The following is a 15,920-nucleotide window of genomic DNA, read 5'->3' as shown; positions in this document are numbered from 1 at the left end:
AGCCACTCAAAGCTGTGTATAGGTCCAAACAAGACAAGTTTCCAGTGTGTCAGCACTCAAATTTCTTGTTTGCTGGATTTGCAGTGATGAAAAGGCAAACCAACTAAGCATTTTAGGGCAAAATGTATCATAATAATCCTCCCCTCTCCTAATTTCTTTTCTCAAAATATATTATAGCCCCATCCTATGTGTCTGTTACATAAAGCATATATGTTCATTGGATGTAGCACTAGGGTACTACCTTGGCTCTATCCCTTGAGAGAAACAACCCGCATATAGTTGCCCTTTGACTTTTTGCCACACTGCTGCTCTGTATGAAAGCAAGTGGCACATAAGGGGGATTAGTATCCTTGATACCTTGCTGAGCCTTAGGACCCTCAATCTGATATATATGCTTGCCTTTATTTATTTTAGAATATTTTTATCCCACCTCTCCAAAAACGTTACCTGAGAAAGCTAACAAGCAAAACTAATAGCAAAAGAGTTCAAGAAGAATAAAGGAGGACACACTCCCCCTTATTATTCCCCAGACAAAGATAATTTCCCTCTTAAGACCACACACTTCTAAGCAGCCTGCCCACTTCATCAGCCAAAAATAATCCACCCAACAAGGAGAAGATTGTACCCCAGTAGTAGCCTATCTCGCAGGGATGTTGTGAGAATAAAATGAAGAAGTAGAAAATGTTGTAAACTGATGGTTGTTGTGGGTTTTCCGGGCTGTATTGCCGTGGTCTTGGCATTGTAGTTCCTGACGTTTCGCCAGCAGCTGTGGCTGGCATCTTCAGAGGTGTAGCACCAAAAGACAGAGATCTCTCAGTGTCACAGTGTGGAAAAGGTGTTGGCAGGTCATTTGTATCTACTCAGGAGGGGTGGGGTTGAGCTGAGTCCTCCTGTAAGAGTTTCCCAGGGTGTGGAATGCTAATGGCGGGAGGCTTCACTGTATCCTGAAGAGGTTCTTTTGCATATGGATTGGTGCTTGATGTGCTAATCTTCTCTGCAGGGCTATTGTCGGGTGTAGAGTGTTTTGTTAGCCTGGTGTTTTTCAGAACTGGAAACCATGCTGTGTTCATTCTTAAGGTTTCTTCTTTCCTGTTGAAGTTTTGCTTATGCTTGTGAATTTCAATGGCTTCCCTGTGCAGTCTGACGAAGTAGTTGGAAGTGTTGTCCAGTATTTTGGTGTCCTGGAATAAGATACTGTGCCCTGTTTGAGTCAGGCTATGTTCCGCCACTGCTGATTTTTCAGGTTGTCCAAGTCTGCAGTGTCTTTCATGTTCTTTTATTCTTGTCTGGATGCTACGCTTTGTGGTCCCGATGTACACTTGTCCACAGCTGCAGGGTACACGGTATACTCCTGCAGAGGTGAGGGGGTCTCTACTGTCTTTTGCTGATCGTAGCATCTGTTGTATTTTTCGGGTGGGTCTGAATACTGCTTGAAGGTTATGCTTTTCGACAATACATCGTTGTAAACTGAACTTGACCTGTACTGGGAAGAAAGGTGGAGCATCAATAAAGTAAATAAAATATTAACAATCTCCAAAGATTAAACTGAATTCAGTGTCAAATGTAAGTCACAGCAAATACAAGCAGTTCTGCCTTCAAAATGCCTTGTAAAGTCAGAGTGAGCCTGTCTATCAGTGAAGCACAAATAAGGTCCGTGCTACTTCTTTCAGGGCTGTGTGAACAAAAAGTGTACATGAGAGATAAATCATCACAGGAGGAGGATTTGTTCAGAATAATAGCAACATGTTCAGAAACCAATTTCAAAAAAGAAAATAGCAACTATTTTGGGCCACATTCCTGCTAGCAACACCTTTTAAAATGCTACTGATACACGAACGTGGACACAGCGAGATTCTTCCTACTGAAGCTTTTTGGTTAATATGAAGAGCAGCATCACCCTGATCAGTGTGAACTTATCTTTGTACTTGCCAAGCAGGCACAGCAAGCCCTGGTTAATGTATTTGCTCACTGCTTGATGAATGAGAATTTTCCTGTCAACAGTGTCAGCCTCTGCAATAGAATGGTATGCAGGGGCACTTTCATTTCACAAAGAGAAGATGATGGTGGGAATCGAATTTCAATGGCTTATGTTTGGGGAGGAGGGAAGGAATTGCCCTTCCTTTCCTGGACTATGCTTGTAATTGGATTGACTCCTCTCACTCTAGCTGGTGGAAGGGCTGCCGGTTTCAGGAAATTGTAGCCAATCGCATATGCACAACCTAAAGAATTGAAAAGATGGCATTGGGGTGGGGGGTTGTTTTGTTTCCAGGTGAACTGATGTAGAAAAATTATGCAGTAGATTGAATAAAAAATAACATACACTTCACGGTGCTGAGTTGGATAAAATTACTTTGTTCAGGCCTTGACAGTTTTCTTTTATAGGGAATACTTTGTCCCCCAGTTATCAAACTGATTTAGATATATATGTATGTAAGATATTTGCCCTTTGTTGACATATATCCCTCGGAGGAAGGAAAGTGCAGTTCATAAACTTAACAATTGGCGCAGAACTTAATATATCCACCCAGATCAGCTGGGATCAGACTTGTTTGCTAAGTTCAGCGTTTGCAAGGAGCTTTTGTTTGATTAGCTTGGCTTTTAGCATGAGGACTCTCTGCTGTTGCTAGGATTTCTTCCTGAACCTTTGTCAAAGGCATTAAGACATTACTTTTGTCTTCTGAAAAAAAATGTGCTGTAGGAATATGAAGATGAGCTCAAAAGGTGCCATGCAGTGTGAGAATGAGCTAAACACCTCTTCCGTTTCGATGTGTGGTGTCTATTCAGAACTAGGAAAGCTAGTCGAAATTGCTGTGTTCCGTGTGCAAAACAGGGTTATGTATACATATTGTTATAGGGAAAATGACATTAAAAATGCAATAAATTTAGGTTTATGCCAGGTATTTCAGAACATGCATGGAAGTATTTCTTCAATAACATTTATTGATATGTTAATGTAGTGGGCTGAAATAGTAGAAGCAACTATGACTGTGAGAATCCCTTTGAGAGCCAGTGTGTTGAAGTGTCAGAATACAATCTGGGAAAACCAAGTTTGAATCCCCGATCTGTCATGGAAGCTCACTGGGTAACCTTGGACCAGCCATAATCTCTCAGCCTTACCTACTTCACAGGGTTGTTGTGAGGATAAAATGGATGAGAAGAGAATGGCGTAAACTAGTTTGGGTCCCCAATTAGAGAGAAAGGCAGAGTATAAATAAAATAGTAAATACTTTTTCCAGTATACCAGTGTTGGGCTTGGAGAAAGTTGGAAAATGATGGGTTAGTTCCTGTAAATAATTTCATGTGCTCAGGGAATGGTTAGCTGATTCCCAGTTCCTGTAGTACATCTACCTCCTCATTGCTGTTCCTAAGGGTCCCATGTTGTCCACCCAAGAACAGCATTTGAGGATGCAGCAGGAAAGAGAAAGCAGAGAAGTCATGCTTCACTGACAGAAATCCTCCCATTAGTGAAGGTTTGGGGGTGGAATGTAAGACATAATTTTCGTTCCAAAGAAGTGTATCCTCTAATCTAGTGTACATCTGAAGACTGTGCAGAAAAAGGTGAAACATGCGTGTTTTTACTTTACTTTTAAACCTGATCGTGTCAGAAAGCCTTAATTAGCATGATAGTTACTGAAAGAACAGAGCATTTAAATTTCTATAGCTAACCAAAAGAAGTACTTGCTCTGTCATGGAAGTATGGTGATAAAACATATATGTGCAGCATATGTGAAGATGGTACAAGTGCCAGCTTGGACCTAATTAGTTAGAAAATCAAGAAGAACTTTAAATGTTAATTAGGAAAGGAGCATGCTACTTACTGTATGTGCCTAATTTACTGTATAGGATTAATTTATCTTAGCTAGCATGAAGCAATTAAAACTTCTGATTATAGTTTCAGAAGGCTTTTATTAACATTATCCTAATTGACAATGTATTGATTTATATAGCCCCAGATGGATGCATGGCTTTGCTTTAACTTGAAACATTTGAAACCTGCTCATGATGCTTTTAGTATTTTCAGCCTGCCCATATGAGTCCTTTGTTTTTTTTAATTTAGCAAGCCCAAGCTCTTGGATGTGACTTTATCACAGGAAGAGAGTGCACTTTGTTTTCATAGCTGCAGGGTACTTCATATGTTGCAGCAGAATGAGGTGAACATTAAAAAGTTAGCATGCTCCTGCTTTTACCGTATAAAGTAGGAAGTAGCTGCACATCATTTGATCTTTGTGCATACAGTGGAAACTAACTGTTGGGAATCACAGTTGAATCTGAAAGTGCGTTTCCATGGTGAATCGTGCTTAACTGTAGCTGCATCACAGGAGTAGGTAAATGCTAAATTTTTTAACATATACCCACTTCTAGAGTAAATTGGCCCTGAGAGGAATTAAGGTCCTTCAGAGACTAAATGTGTTGCTTTTTATTGTATTTTAGAATAGTATTTATTGTTGTAAGAGCACATATTAATGGGAGAGGGCTATAAAGAAATCTTTTTGTGTAACTAAATCCCATGAAATCTCTTCTTGAAGAGTATGCATAGCATTGCACCCTGTGCAGAATAAGAAAAAATTGGGGATGGATAGAACCATCTCCAAGATGCAATTAGTAATCAATCCAGGAAGACAGTTAAAGCACTCAGATGTTCAATAATTAATATATATTTTAATATTTTAATAATTAATCTATATTTCTCCAGGTTAAACTCTTGGGCTGTTTAGTTATCTCCTGGTATCATTTGTACGGGTCTTGACGGAGCTATATGCAGTGTTTCCAACTGGCTGGCTTTTCTCAGATCTAACTGGGTTTTCACCCTTCTGACTAACTGCAAGATAAGGGTTTTTATCTGATAATGAAGAGTTTTTTATTCATCTATTTGTTGCTCATTGGTATTTTCTTCATGATTAATACAACTTAGATGACTTTGAGATAGGAGCTACCCCTCTGATCTCATCTGAAGTCATCTGTGCTTTTTTTGATTATGAAAGAAATAAGTGGGTGGGCAGATAGATGAACTTTGAAAGGCCTTCATCCTTGCTTCCTTTTCCCACTCCCTCCTCTCTCAGTTCTCTTTTTGTTTTACCCTGGCAAAGCAGCAAATGTTTACCTTCTGGGAAGTACCACAGGGGAAGGAGTCAGGAAGACAGCTCAATTCATTCAGGGACTAGAGGGCTCAGTTAGGTGCAAACCCTTTTGACATCCACAGAGTTTGCACCATTAATAAATAATAATAATAATAATAATAATAATAATAATGTTTGCATGTTAATATTTCTCCTAATTGCTTAATACCCTTTTTTTCATTCTAGGACTCTGAATTTGACCCATTCAAGTTTACTAGTATTATTGAATGTGAGGAGCCAAATAACGACTTAAGTAGATTTCAAGGCTTCATGTGAGTATATTCTACAAATTCATCTGTTGTGTTGACCTTCTTTCTTATAGAGAAAAGGTAAATCAGACACATTTATGTGAGGAGAACAGCATTGCTTGAAATTGCCTTGACTGGTGAGAGACAGAATGTTACCAGTATTACCAAGTTTATTTCCTTTCCTCACTTGGAGAACCTAGAAACAAACAAACATAGAAACATAGAGCTGAAAGAAACCTCAAGGGTCATCTATCCAACCCCTTGCACAAAGCAGGAAATTCATAGCTACCGGAAGCATTGACTCCATTACCCCTAAGCAATTAAGTCATCCTTCATGGTAATTCCCAAGCTCCTGTTGACTTTTATCCAGAAATCAGTTTTAAAGTTGATTTGTGGCACTTTTGACATTGTGCCACCGATCTGTTTCACTTCTACTTATCCCATCGTATCCAGCAAATCTGAACCCTTCTTCCCAACACAGCTGTCTTATCTGTGAAGTAGGTCTCTACAGTTGTTCATGTCTAGCTAGCCGTTCATTTGGAACATGTAGAATTTCTAACTACGCTCCCTTGGAGATCCTGACCTTCAGTGTTTTACTTTGTAGCTGTTTTTCTTCCAGGACCTCACAGGTATATTTCTCGATCTCACAGGTGTCGCTGTGCATCATGACCACTGACTCCACCCCAGCATAGTTTTATTTACATTATGCATTATGTAGACAGGCAAGTCTCTATGTAGTTAACAAACCCATCACAAACCATAAGAAAATACTGATTTACAGCCTAAGTATTTGGCCCCTTCACTTTCCCTCTTGCTTAGTACGATACCTGCTTGTCTGAGACCCATATTCTCCATGACAGCAGAAAAACTGTCATCATGGAGCAGTGCCCTTTACCACACCCCTAAAAAGCTTTTCTGGCTACCCGTGTGCCTCATTTATCTTCTCTGAATCATCTGTTCTGACCTTAAAAGGATTGAATTTATTCCCTAGGAGCCATGAGATGATTTCCTCAAACAGACACCCTCAGCTTCTGCCCAGCAGTTAGGTGGTTCTGTGTGTAGCAATCAGAGCACACCTAATAGGGCCTACATCCTTCTTGAGTTTTGTTTCTGTTTTTATTATGCTTACTGTAGTTGTGTGAAGTTGTGCAATCTCCTGGCCTCTTTGCTCTGTTGCTGTACTCTTCTAGGTGCTTAACATGCCTAGCTTCTTGATGCTTTGTCATTTCAGTTGTGACACTTTGTCTAGTGAAGGAATGATGATCATGCACTTGACCAATATTAAACTATTCAGATGGTCAGTTTTTTGGTCTAGGCAAATAAGCAAGCATATGCAGCTGAGATTTTTGTTTATTTTTCTTTTGTGATTACACTTAACTGCTATGCTGTGGTTAGGCTCTGAGTTGGCACTCTGCTGGTTCAACTCCCACAACTGCCATGAGCTCAGCAGGTGGCCTTGGTTAAGCCATTCCTCTCAACCCAGCTCCCCAGCTGTGTTGTGGGGTAATAATAACACTGACTTTGTTTGCTGCTCTGAGTTGGGCACTAATGTGTCTAGAAGAGTATGTTGTTGTTGTTGTTGTTATTGTTATGGAATGCATGTGACCAGATATAGGGCCAGAGAGAACGTGGCTACATTTCAGTTAGCCATCAAGAACAGGAGAGCATTTGGATGGTAGCATCATGCACACATTAACCATAATATATAGCTCACGGGTAAAAAGGGTAAGCAAACAGGAAGCACCATAAGAAGGTTCCTTCATAGCAGATGACCCATTAGAACATTAGAAATATGTTCAGGTGACTTAAGCAAAGGAGCCAAGCAACAAATGTTTCAGGTGTTGATGTCCTAAGGGGAAAGACTATTTGCACTGTCAGTTTTAGATCTCAGCATTTCATTATCCTTTAAGCTGACCTTAATTTCTGCATAACAGAACGTTAGGGGGCTTTAGCCAAACAAAGCAATGCTATTAAGTTAAACAAATACCTTATTTAGGAGTGAAGTTTGCAAAGCATCCAGGATAACTTAGCAAGAGAAATGTAGTTATTTGACTCCAGATATTTTTAATGACTTTGGTACCATTTTTAGCAGTTTCTAAAAGCATTTCTGGAAATGCATATTTTAATCTGTATGAAAGTGGATTTGATAGCATAGAAAATAGCCAGGTTTGATCTTTTTAACCTTTTTATTGCAACACTAGAATTCTCCTAAGAATCATTTTTGACATTTTTGTAAAGAAAGTGGTTTAGTTAAAAATAAATATTACTGGCAATACTGTGGAGAATGTTTGCGGTCTAAATAGTTCTAAACTGATTGTGATTAGTTCCTTATTTTAATGCATTTTTTCTTTCTCATGCAGTTTATCTGGGACATACCATGAATGTCATATCATACCTTTGTTTTAAGTAACAGAAATGTAGGGGCAAACCCAAAATAGTTTCAGTCAAGCATTCAGGACAAAGAGGTCACTATCAGCAGTCTTCTTCTGTTCCATAAGCTATAGTAAGAGTTTAGGCAGCATATTTCAGCTTCTATAAACCTCATTTTGATGCACAGTAGATAGGCTGTTCCTGTGTCTTCTGTGATATTAAAGTTTTACTGACCCTGTGATCAGAATACTATCTAAAAAACTTACAGCATACAAGTTGTAGAAGAGGTGACTAATCCATTAAAGAAATCCAGTCCATACTAATCTATTTAAAAAAATCCATTCCAATTAATCCTATAACACTCTTTGTTGTCTGTCTTACAGCTGAATTTTAGATAGCAAACTTCTTGGGGCAGGGACGTATCTTTTATTATCTTGCCTTTATTGATTTTTTATTAAAAGTTTATCTTGCTCTTGTTAATTATTGTTATTTAATTAAGACACCACACTGCTTTGCTGGACAGTAACTTTTTCATTATATATTTCTCAAAACAATAAACATTACAACAACGCTATAGCAATATAGCTATTATATTTGATGAATATACTACTATAGTGTTGGTTTAAAAGTGCTACAGCCAACAGCATCTCATAAACTAGGCTGTTGCCTGTGATAACTCATGCAACAGAACATTGAGATAGTCTCTAGAAGGTCAGAGTGTTTTCTTATCTTTTTATTTAATAGAGATGACTATCAGAAAAGTAATGCTAAATATCTGATGGGTATCACAATACAATATTGAAGCTAATGGGTTCTGACCCATTTTATTATTAAGGATTACAATAAAATAACACTGTTTAGCATTTTAATATTCATTATTGTTAGCCTTACCATTATCCTTCCATTGCAGCCCCTTCCTTTATTATTTCACATCCCTAACTACTGGGGTCTCGTGGCTAACTTATGTTCACATCCCATATCAGCCACATGCTCCTTTCGTTTATACCAACGCAGAAAGAATCACCAGTGAGTAAAATCAAACTTTCTGCATATAGATCATCATTCTGGATATTACCAGAATGCCCATGCAGAGAAACTGTGTTTCCACATGTCAGTTCTACATGTCCGCTGCTGATTATTTATCAACTCTTGAGCCGAGGTGGGAAGATTATCACCTCTCTGAAACCTAAAGCACCAAAGAGCTATCTGGAGGATTTAATGTTTGCAGCCTCATGCACATAGCCCTGTGTTGCACATGGTTATCTCTGGATGAAATCTCTAAACCTTAATTCTCATGTCTGTGAAATGGAAATATTACTGAATAACATGAATGGAAGATGATCCTTAAAAAGGATTATACGCAAAAGGTTATTTCTATACAGTACTGTACATAACTGTAACTTGTATGCAAATGTAAGATAGCATACTCTTTTTTCTTTACAAAAATTAGTCTTCCTTTTAGGTAAATAGAGCAAGTAGATAACCTTCTTTGATTTAAGGATGAATCAAGTAAGAAATGTAAAACAGTTTGTATGCTTAAAGTGCCACAGAAAATAGAAGGGATGTGCAGTTGGGAATTCACGTATCACATTCTGAACTGAATTCCCATTCATAAATACTGAAAATGCCTCAAACCCAAACAGAATTATATTTGACATCTGAGATCAGTCAGAAGCTTTCTGATCTGATAGATTACAGCCCCTGGCTGTCTAGTTTCATTTTTCAGGTGGGCAGGATGGCAGCATATGAGCCTGATGGAGACATCATCCAGGCAGAACTGTTGGCCACTCCACTGCCAAACAAAATTGTTCTGATTGGTATCTCTGTAGAGAGGGCCCAACTGAGCTACAGGCACCACGCAACTTGGCCAGAGTTTTCTCAGAACTGCCAGGGGAAGGGAGGAAAGCTGAAGACTGGGGAGCAGATAGAGGAAGGTTGGCTGCTGGTTGGAAAGGAAGCAGGAAAGGGATAGAGGCTTCTGTGCTTTCAGGGAAGGAAAAGACGAAATAGCAGCAGAGGGGAAATAAGATGCACCCCGTAAGTCCTTAAGGGTCTACCACTGTTCTTGTCTATTTTTAAACAAAACTGAAGCAGGCAGACAAAGGAAGATAGAACTGATCCACTTCCACTTCTGACCTCAGATTCTGGTGTGGGAAATCAGTAGGACTTGGAAGAGATGCTAAAAGAAAGTGCAGTGATAAGATACAGGAAAAGAAGAGTTTACCACCTCTCACCTACGTCTTTTTTAAGAAAAGCACTCAACATTTGAACTGAAGATCACAGGGGGGAAAGGGAAAACTGTGCCTTTGCAAGTGAAAACTTGAACTGTCTGTTAAACAGGGAGACTACCAAGTTTGAGAGATGATGCTCAGCACCAAGGGCATTTCTTTACAGCACCATCCAGCCACACAGCCTGTCATGGGCTGTTCTGGACATGCCTCCCATCACCATGATGCCTCTGGATGTTTTCCGATTAACCCTACCTATCTTGAGCTGTCCACCCTATTCCTGCTGCACAAGGAGGTTAGCCTAGCTGAACACGCTTTTCCACACATGCTGGTCTACATGCAGGCCCTCGTGAAGATCAGCCAGATAGAGGACAAACCCTTCTTCAGAAAGGTCAACCACATCACTCCTATGTAAGTGTGGCCTATCATGTCAGATCCCAGGGTGAGGGATAATAGCCCCCCCAGCCAAGACCTCCTTGCTGATTGCCCAGTTGACGGTTGGCCTGGCCTTCTCGATGCCTGCAAGTTTGTCTGCTCCCCTCTAAACCCTTCTCTGCAGGAAGTCCATCTGTCATGTATGCCTGCCTGCATTACATGCCATGTGTATGTTATGTGCAACCTATTAATACTCTGATAATATGGAGAGTTCTGAGTACCTTTCAATGCCTGTTATTTGGAAGTTCAGTGTGTTATCTCTGCTTTGATGTTAAACACTTCCACTTCTGTAGCCAACGGCCTTGAGGCCAAATGCAGCTAGTCTGAATTGTATCTTCCCTGAGAACAGGGGTGATTTCATACCCAATTTGCTATTGTTGTTTATTGTAGTCTAAACTCTGATACTTTTTGTCTCTGGCATTCGCACCAGAATTTCAACGGGCTACTAACCTGGGGGCGGGACATTAGCCTATAACTAACCATGCTTTCCCTCAATACGTCTCTTCTGCCAATTCCACTGTCTGAGCACCTTGAACCTGATAGATCTCTAATAAAATTTCTTCAACCAAATCACCTGTGTGATTGATGTGGAGAACTTGGGGATTTACTAGCCGAGGACTGACACCATCCAAACCAGCAACAGCCCAGGGCTTAAATCGCTGATCCTCTTCAAATCCCTTAAGACTCTAATTACAAGTGTGACACTTTTCGTTTGGACCAAGTTATTTTCCCTTAAATGAATGACCAGAACTTCAGGATGACTGCCTTCCCTCAGAACCTGGTGGAGAGAGAGCAGGAGTTGGCCCCACACTTGCCATACCAACTGAGGCTTGCAAGGGGAGGAAGGCCTAGCTGAGTCCTTCCAGTACTGGCTTCGGCCCTTCTTTTTGCCCAAAAGACAATCAAGTGGCCTAAAATGAGAACCGTGACAGTGCTCTGAGATATGTACAGAACACGCTTCATCGTGGCCCAAAACTGGTACTGAGTAAGCAGCAACCTGCTGTCATGCTGAAATAAGTAGCCTGGGGAGCCACCACTGACATCCATGCATTCGCCCAGTGTCCTCACAGGGCAAAGGCAGGCATCTGAAGCCTTAGGGACCACCTGGTGCCTTTTGCCCGCCTGGTCTGTCTTGGACTGCCGAATGTACAGCCTCGCCTCCTCTGGTACAAGCATTACATCGGAGAACTGTTGTGCCCTCTGGGATGTGTCCCGCCTTGATTTTGCCAGCATTTCACTTATCCTCAAAGCTCCATAGAAAGCAAGCAAAGCCATGAGAATAGCAACCTTTCATGGCTGCTGATTCTTTGTGTCCTCTACCCCCACCGCCTCAGGAGATCGTGTATAAATGGCCTTCTACTGTCTGGAGCCCTCAGCACTTCCCTGGACCATCCCTCCAGCATTCTATGCACCCTAAAATCTGCAGACAAATCCTCTATTCCCTCAGCCTTGGCCTTGAAGGCCAAAGCCATCAAGTAAGATTTAAGGGTTCTGACCACGAAATCCTGCTGTCTCAAGGACACTAAGAATTGCTAAATGTATGAGACAAGTGCTGGCCAAACTTCTCTGAAACCTGCACCCACCTAAAGGCCCCAAACTCCCACACATGCCTGCAATAAGCTAATGCCAACATCTCCCACTGCACTTCCACATCCCAAGCTGCCAGAGGCTCTTGGGGCATCGGAGTTGATTCAGAATTCACATCTGGCCCCAACTCCCAAAAATGCTACTCCTGGGAACAAAATAGGGCATCCACAATGCTGTTATCAACACCTGGTACATGTCGTACCTTAAACATGATATTGAGCTGGAGGCAGTGCAGCACCAGGTCCCTGACCAGCCACATCACCCTTGGGTTACGAGAAGATTGGCTATTCACCACATACACCATTGCAGCATTATCACACCAAAAAAAGGACCACCATATACCTAAGCTGGTCTCTCCAATGCATACGGCAACCAACAGAAGAAAAAATCCCAGGGGATGGTGCAGTGTGGTAGCAGCTCCTGCTGCCTCTGGAATGATTGGCTGACCCTAAGAGCTACCCCAACAATGTTGCTTTGTGCCACATCTGGGTTAAGGTGGGCTGAGGCAAACTGCTCCCATGGCCCTTAAGGCCATGAACCCCACTTCCCACTTTAACCACAAAATGACTATCAGGTTAATTTTTTTGTACAGTTATCTTTAATTCCAGTGTTAAAGAATCAAATCTGACTCTTTTCTAGCACAACCCTGAAAAATATTATCAGACTGAATCCTATACTAAAGCATTTTAGCCTCTCCCAAGAAATCTTTTATTTTATTGTTTCAATGTCAAGATATAACTTAGCAAATAACAAATGCTGGGATTCTATTTTTCATAGTTTTAAAAATCTTACTATATGAAAGGCTAAGTGTATTCAAGACAACTCACTTCCTACCCTGGTGCACCATCAGAGGGCACTACTGTGGAGGGAAACCCAGATAAGGCAGTCTGACCTCCAGAGAGTGTGCCATGGCAGGAAACCCAGACCGGGATCAGGCGTGGAACATGCAGCAATGCCTGCCTGCCCCTCATCTTCACACAGCTGGGATCAGGAGCAGAGAAGGTGGCAATGCCTGTCCCCCCCTTTACCCAGCTGGGATCAGGAGAAGAGCATGAGGCAATGCCTGCATCCCCTCACCTGGCCTGGATCAGGTGGGGAGCAGGAGGTAATGGCCACCCACTGTTCAGCTTGCCAGAATCAGGTATGGAACAATGCCCGACCCCCACCTTCACCCAGCTGGGATCAGGAGAAAAGCAGGTGGTAATGCCCATCCTTCCTTCACCCAGCTGGGATCAGGAGTGCAGCAGGTGGCAATGCCCGCCCCCGCCTTTACCCAGCTGGGATGAGGAGCGGAGCAGGTGGCAATGCCTGCCCCCCTTCAATTGGCCAGGACCAGGTGCAGAGGAGGTTTCTATGCCCCCCCTTCATCTGGCTGGGATCAGTGACGGAGGAGGAGGGAATGCCTGCCTGCCCACCCTCTCCTTTCTAGAGCCCATTATATTTTTTCCCACACTGGGCTTTGTTGTTCGTTCTATATAAAATACTTTCATGTGTGCTTGGTGTACAGTATTAGTCTTTTTCTAAAAATAAATGTTCTATTATTTGACTTGGAAAATTACTGTAATGTCTTCTTAATGTTCCCCTTGTAGTAATACACTCTCACAAATAAAGTTTCCTCCTGTTTCCTCTGACACAATAGGTATGGGTAACAGACAGTAACAAAGGAATTCATTGGTTTCATTCAAATGTTTCATTGACTAAGAGCTTTTAATTAATTCCACTGCCTTACTCTTTGGCATCGGCACTGTTTCAGAAATAGAAGATTCCACTCATTGGGAGTTTATCTTAACCTTTTATATAATTGCAGGTACTTCCTTAAAAAACCAACAGATCCCATGATCTGATAGTAAAGTAAGAAATACAAGAAAGCAAAGCTTATGGGACAGAACAAGCCTCATCAAAGGTCACTCAAACAGACTTACGCGCTTTGGGGAGACTTTGAATGTTACAGGGATGTCTCCAGAAGAAAGTAAAATAGGATTTTCTCTGCTTTTCAAAGAAGTAAAATTTTCTCCATTTTAAGAAAACGAGGAAAAAACAGACTGACATGTAGGCAATGATTCAGTGAAAATGTAGATTGAATTAAAATGTAAATATTACCATTTCTAGAAAATATATTAGCTATGAATTTGGTTACTGTTTGAATAGTCGGCTTCTCAATGTTGGCTCCTACTGTAAGAGGAAAAATAGTGGAGGAAAATGTAATGAGAAATTGAAGTTCATGAAAGGCAATTTAAAGAGGAAATAATAATATAAATAGAAAATTAGAGTTAAACATTGACTGGAAGTGATAGATGTTCAAACCCTACAGCTGTTGCATTCTAGACAGGGACTCTTTATACATTATGGATCCCACAGGTTGGAGTCTCCATCTCACAGTCAACAAATTGCAGATTCCTCTCCATTCCCACATCTGTGCTGCCCAGTTCAGATCATAACCATGGCACATAGGGAACAAGGGTGTCACCCTTCCTGGTGCAGTTTTCCTGATCTGAAATGGTACCAAGGAGTGCTATTAGGCCTATTGGAGATAACATGGGAAGTTATAAATATCTAGAATAGTTACCAAAAGAATTTGGGACTCGTCTTTGATTTACCAGAAAGGTTTGTTGTAGTAAGAAGCATGAGTGTATCATGCTGATGTATCAAGATTACGTTACTTGCTTTGATTAAAGATACTTTTGACATTTGAGGAAGTCAGGAATAAAATTCAGGATCATTGTGTTGCACTTTCAGTATTTAGAAGTTGAGGACTAAGTTGCAAAACTAGTATGTCATTCAAGACAACTGATAGCATTAAAGCACATAGCTCTAAATTTAAAGATATATAAAGCTGTTAAAATGAAATGGATAAGCTCAGAATGATGTACAAGAAAATGAGGGTGATTTGCATTCTTTTGTGTTTGTGTGTGTGCATGTGTGTGCACACGCACATGCACACACCGTCAAATCAGAGCAGACTTATAGCAACCCCATGAGGTTTCCAAGGCAAGAGACATTCAGAGGTGGTTTGCCATTGCCTGCCTCTGTATAGCAACCCTGGCCTTCCTTGGTGGTCTCCCATCCAAATACTGACTGGGGCCAACCTTGCTTAACTTCTGAGATCTGATGAGATTGGGCTACCTGGACCATCCAGGCTGATTTGCATTCTAACTTATCAGATAAGGTTTGGAATTATATTTGTAAAATAATGCTGGTGGGAATTTTTCCATTATTGCTTGTAAATGAAATATTTACTTAACAGAATCTATCTTTCTAAATTTTCGAGAAACTGGTTAGGATTTAGTTATACGCTCTTCCTGCAAACAGAAAGAACAGCTATTTATATATAAGTTGTTGTTATCTTTTTCAGTGTCCATAAAAGTGGGAAGAAGGTTGCACTGTTTAAAGATAATCTTTTATTACGAGGATGTACTATTAGAAATACTGAAGAAGTCTCAGGGATAGTCATTTATGCAGGTAAAGATACAGCTAACATTTTTGCATTACATGTCTTTCTTTGGATCACTCTACATGTTACTCTGTAATGCAATTCCTTTGGCAGGGCATGAAACAAAAGCCTTGTTAAATAACAATGGACCACGTTATAAACGCAGTAAGCTTGAAAGACAAATGAATGTTGATGTCCTTTGGTGTGTCCTCATACTTATCGTGATGTGCCTGTTTTCTGCTATTGGTAAGTTCCCCTTGTTTTTTATTTTTGATAGCAAAATATTAAAGTCAGGAACATTAGAAATACAGATAGATACATCTGTTAATTCATATATAAGGATATGAACACACTGAACACAATTCATATTTGTGAAACAGTATTTGCAAGCCTTCATTTCTATAGGTAAAAGAAATTTTCCACCCACAGACTTGAATGTAGGTGTCCTTGGCCTCTGAACTCTTAAACACTCCTGGGGAGTTGGATAATTGTGCTCACCTCCCCC

General features: G+C 40.7%; 1 protein-coding gene across 1 annotated transcript in view; it reads left to right on the top strand.

The window, feature by feature from the left end:
• The window catches only part of ATP10A (ATPase phospholipid transporting 10A (putative)), a 140,139-nt gene that overhangs the window by 65,469 nt on the left and 58,750 nt on the right, over positions 1-15,920 (top strand). The window contains 4 exon segments of the mRNA XM_054973034.1: positions 5,304-5,389; positions 9,496-9,514; positions 15,357-15,444; positions 15,530-15,661. Coding sequence (XP_054829009.1) covers positions 5,304-5,389; positions 9,496-9,514; positions 15,357-15,444; positions 15,530-15,661 — 325 coding nt within the window.

The sequence above is a fragment of the Eublepharis macularius genome, chromosome 3 (genome assembly GCF_028583425.1).
Source record: "Eublepharis macularius isolate TG4126 chromosome 3, MPM_Emac_v1.0, whole genome shotgun sequence".
Lineage (NCBI taxonomy): Eukaryota > Metazoa > Chordata > Lepidosauria > Squamata > Eublepharidae > Eublepharis > Eublepharis macularius.
Note: the sequence above shows the minus strand (reverse complement) of the source record. Positions and strands in the feature narration are given on the sequence as shown.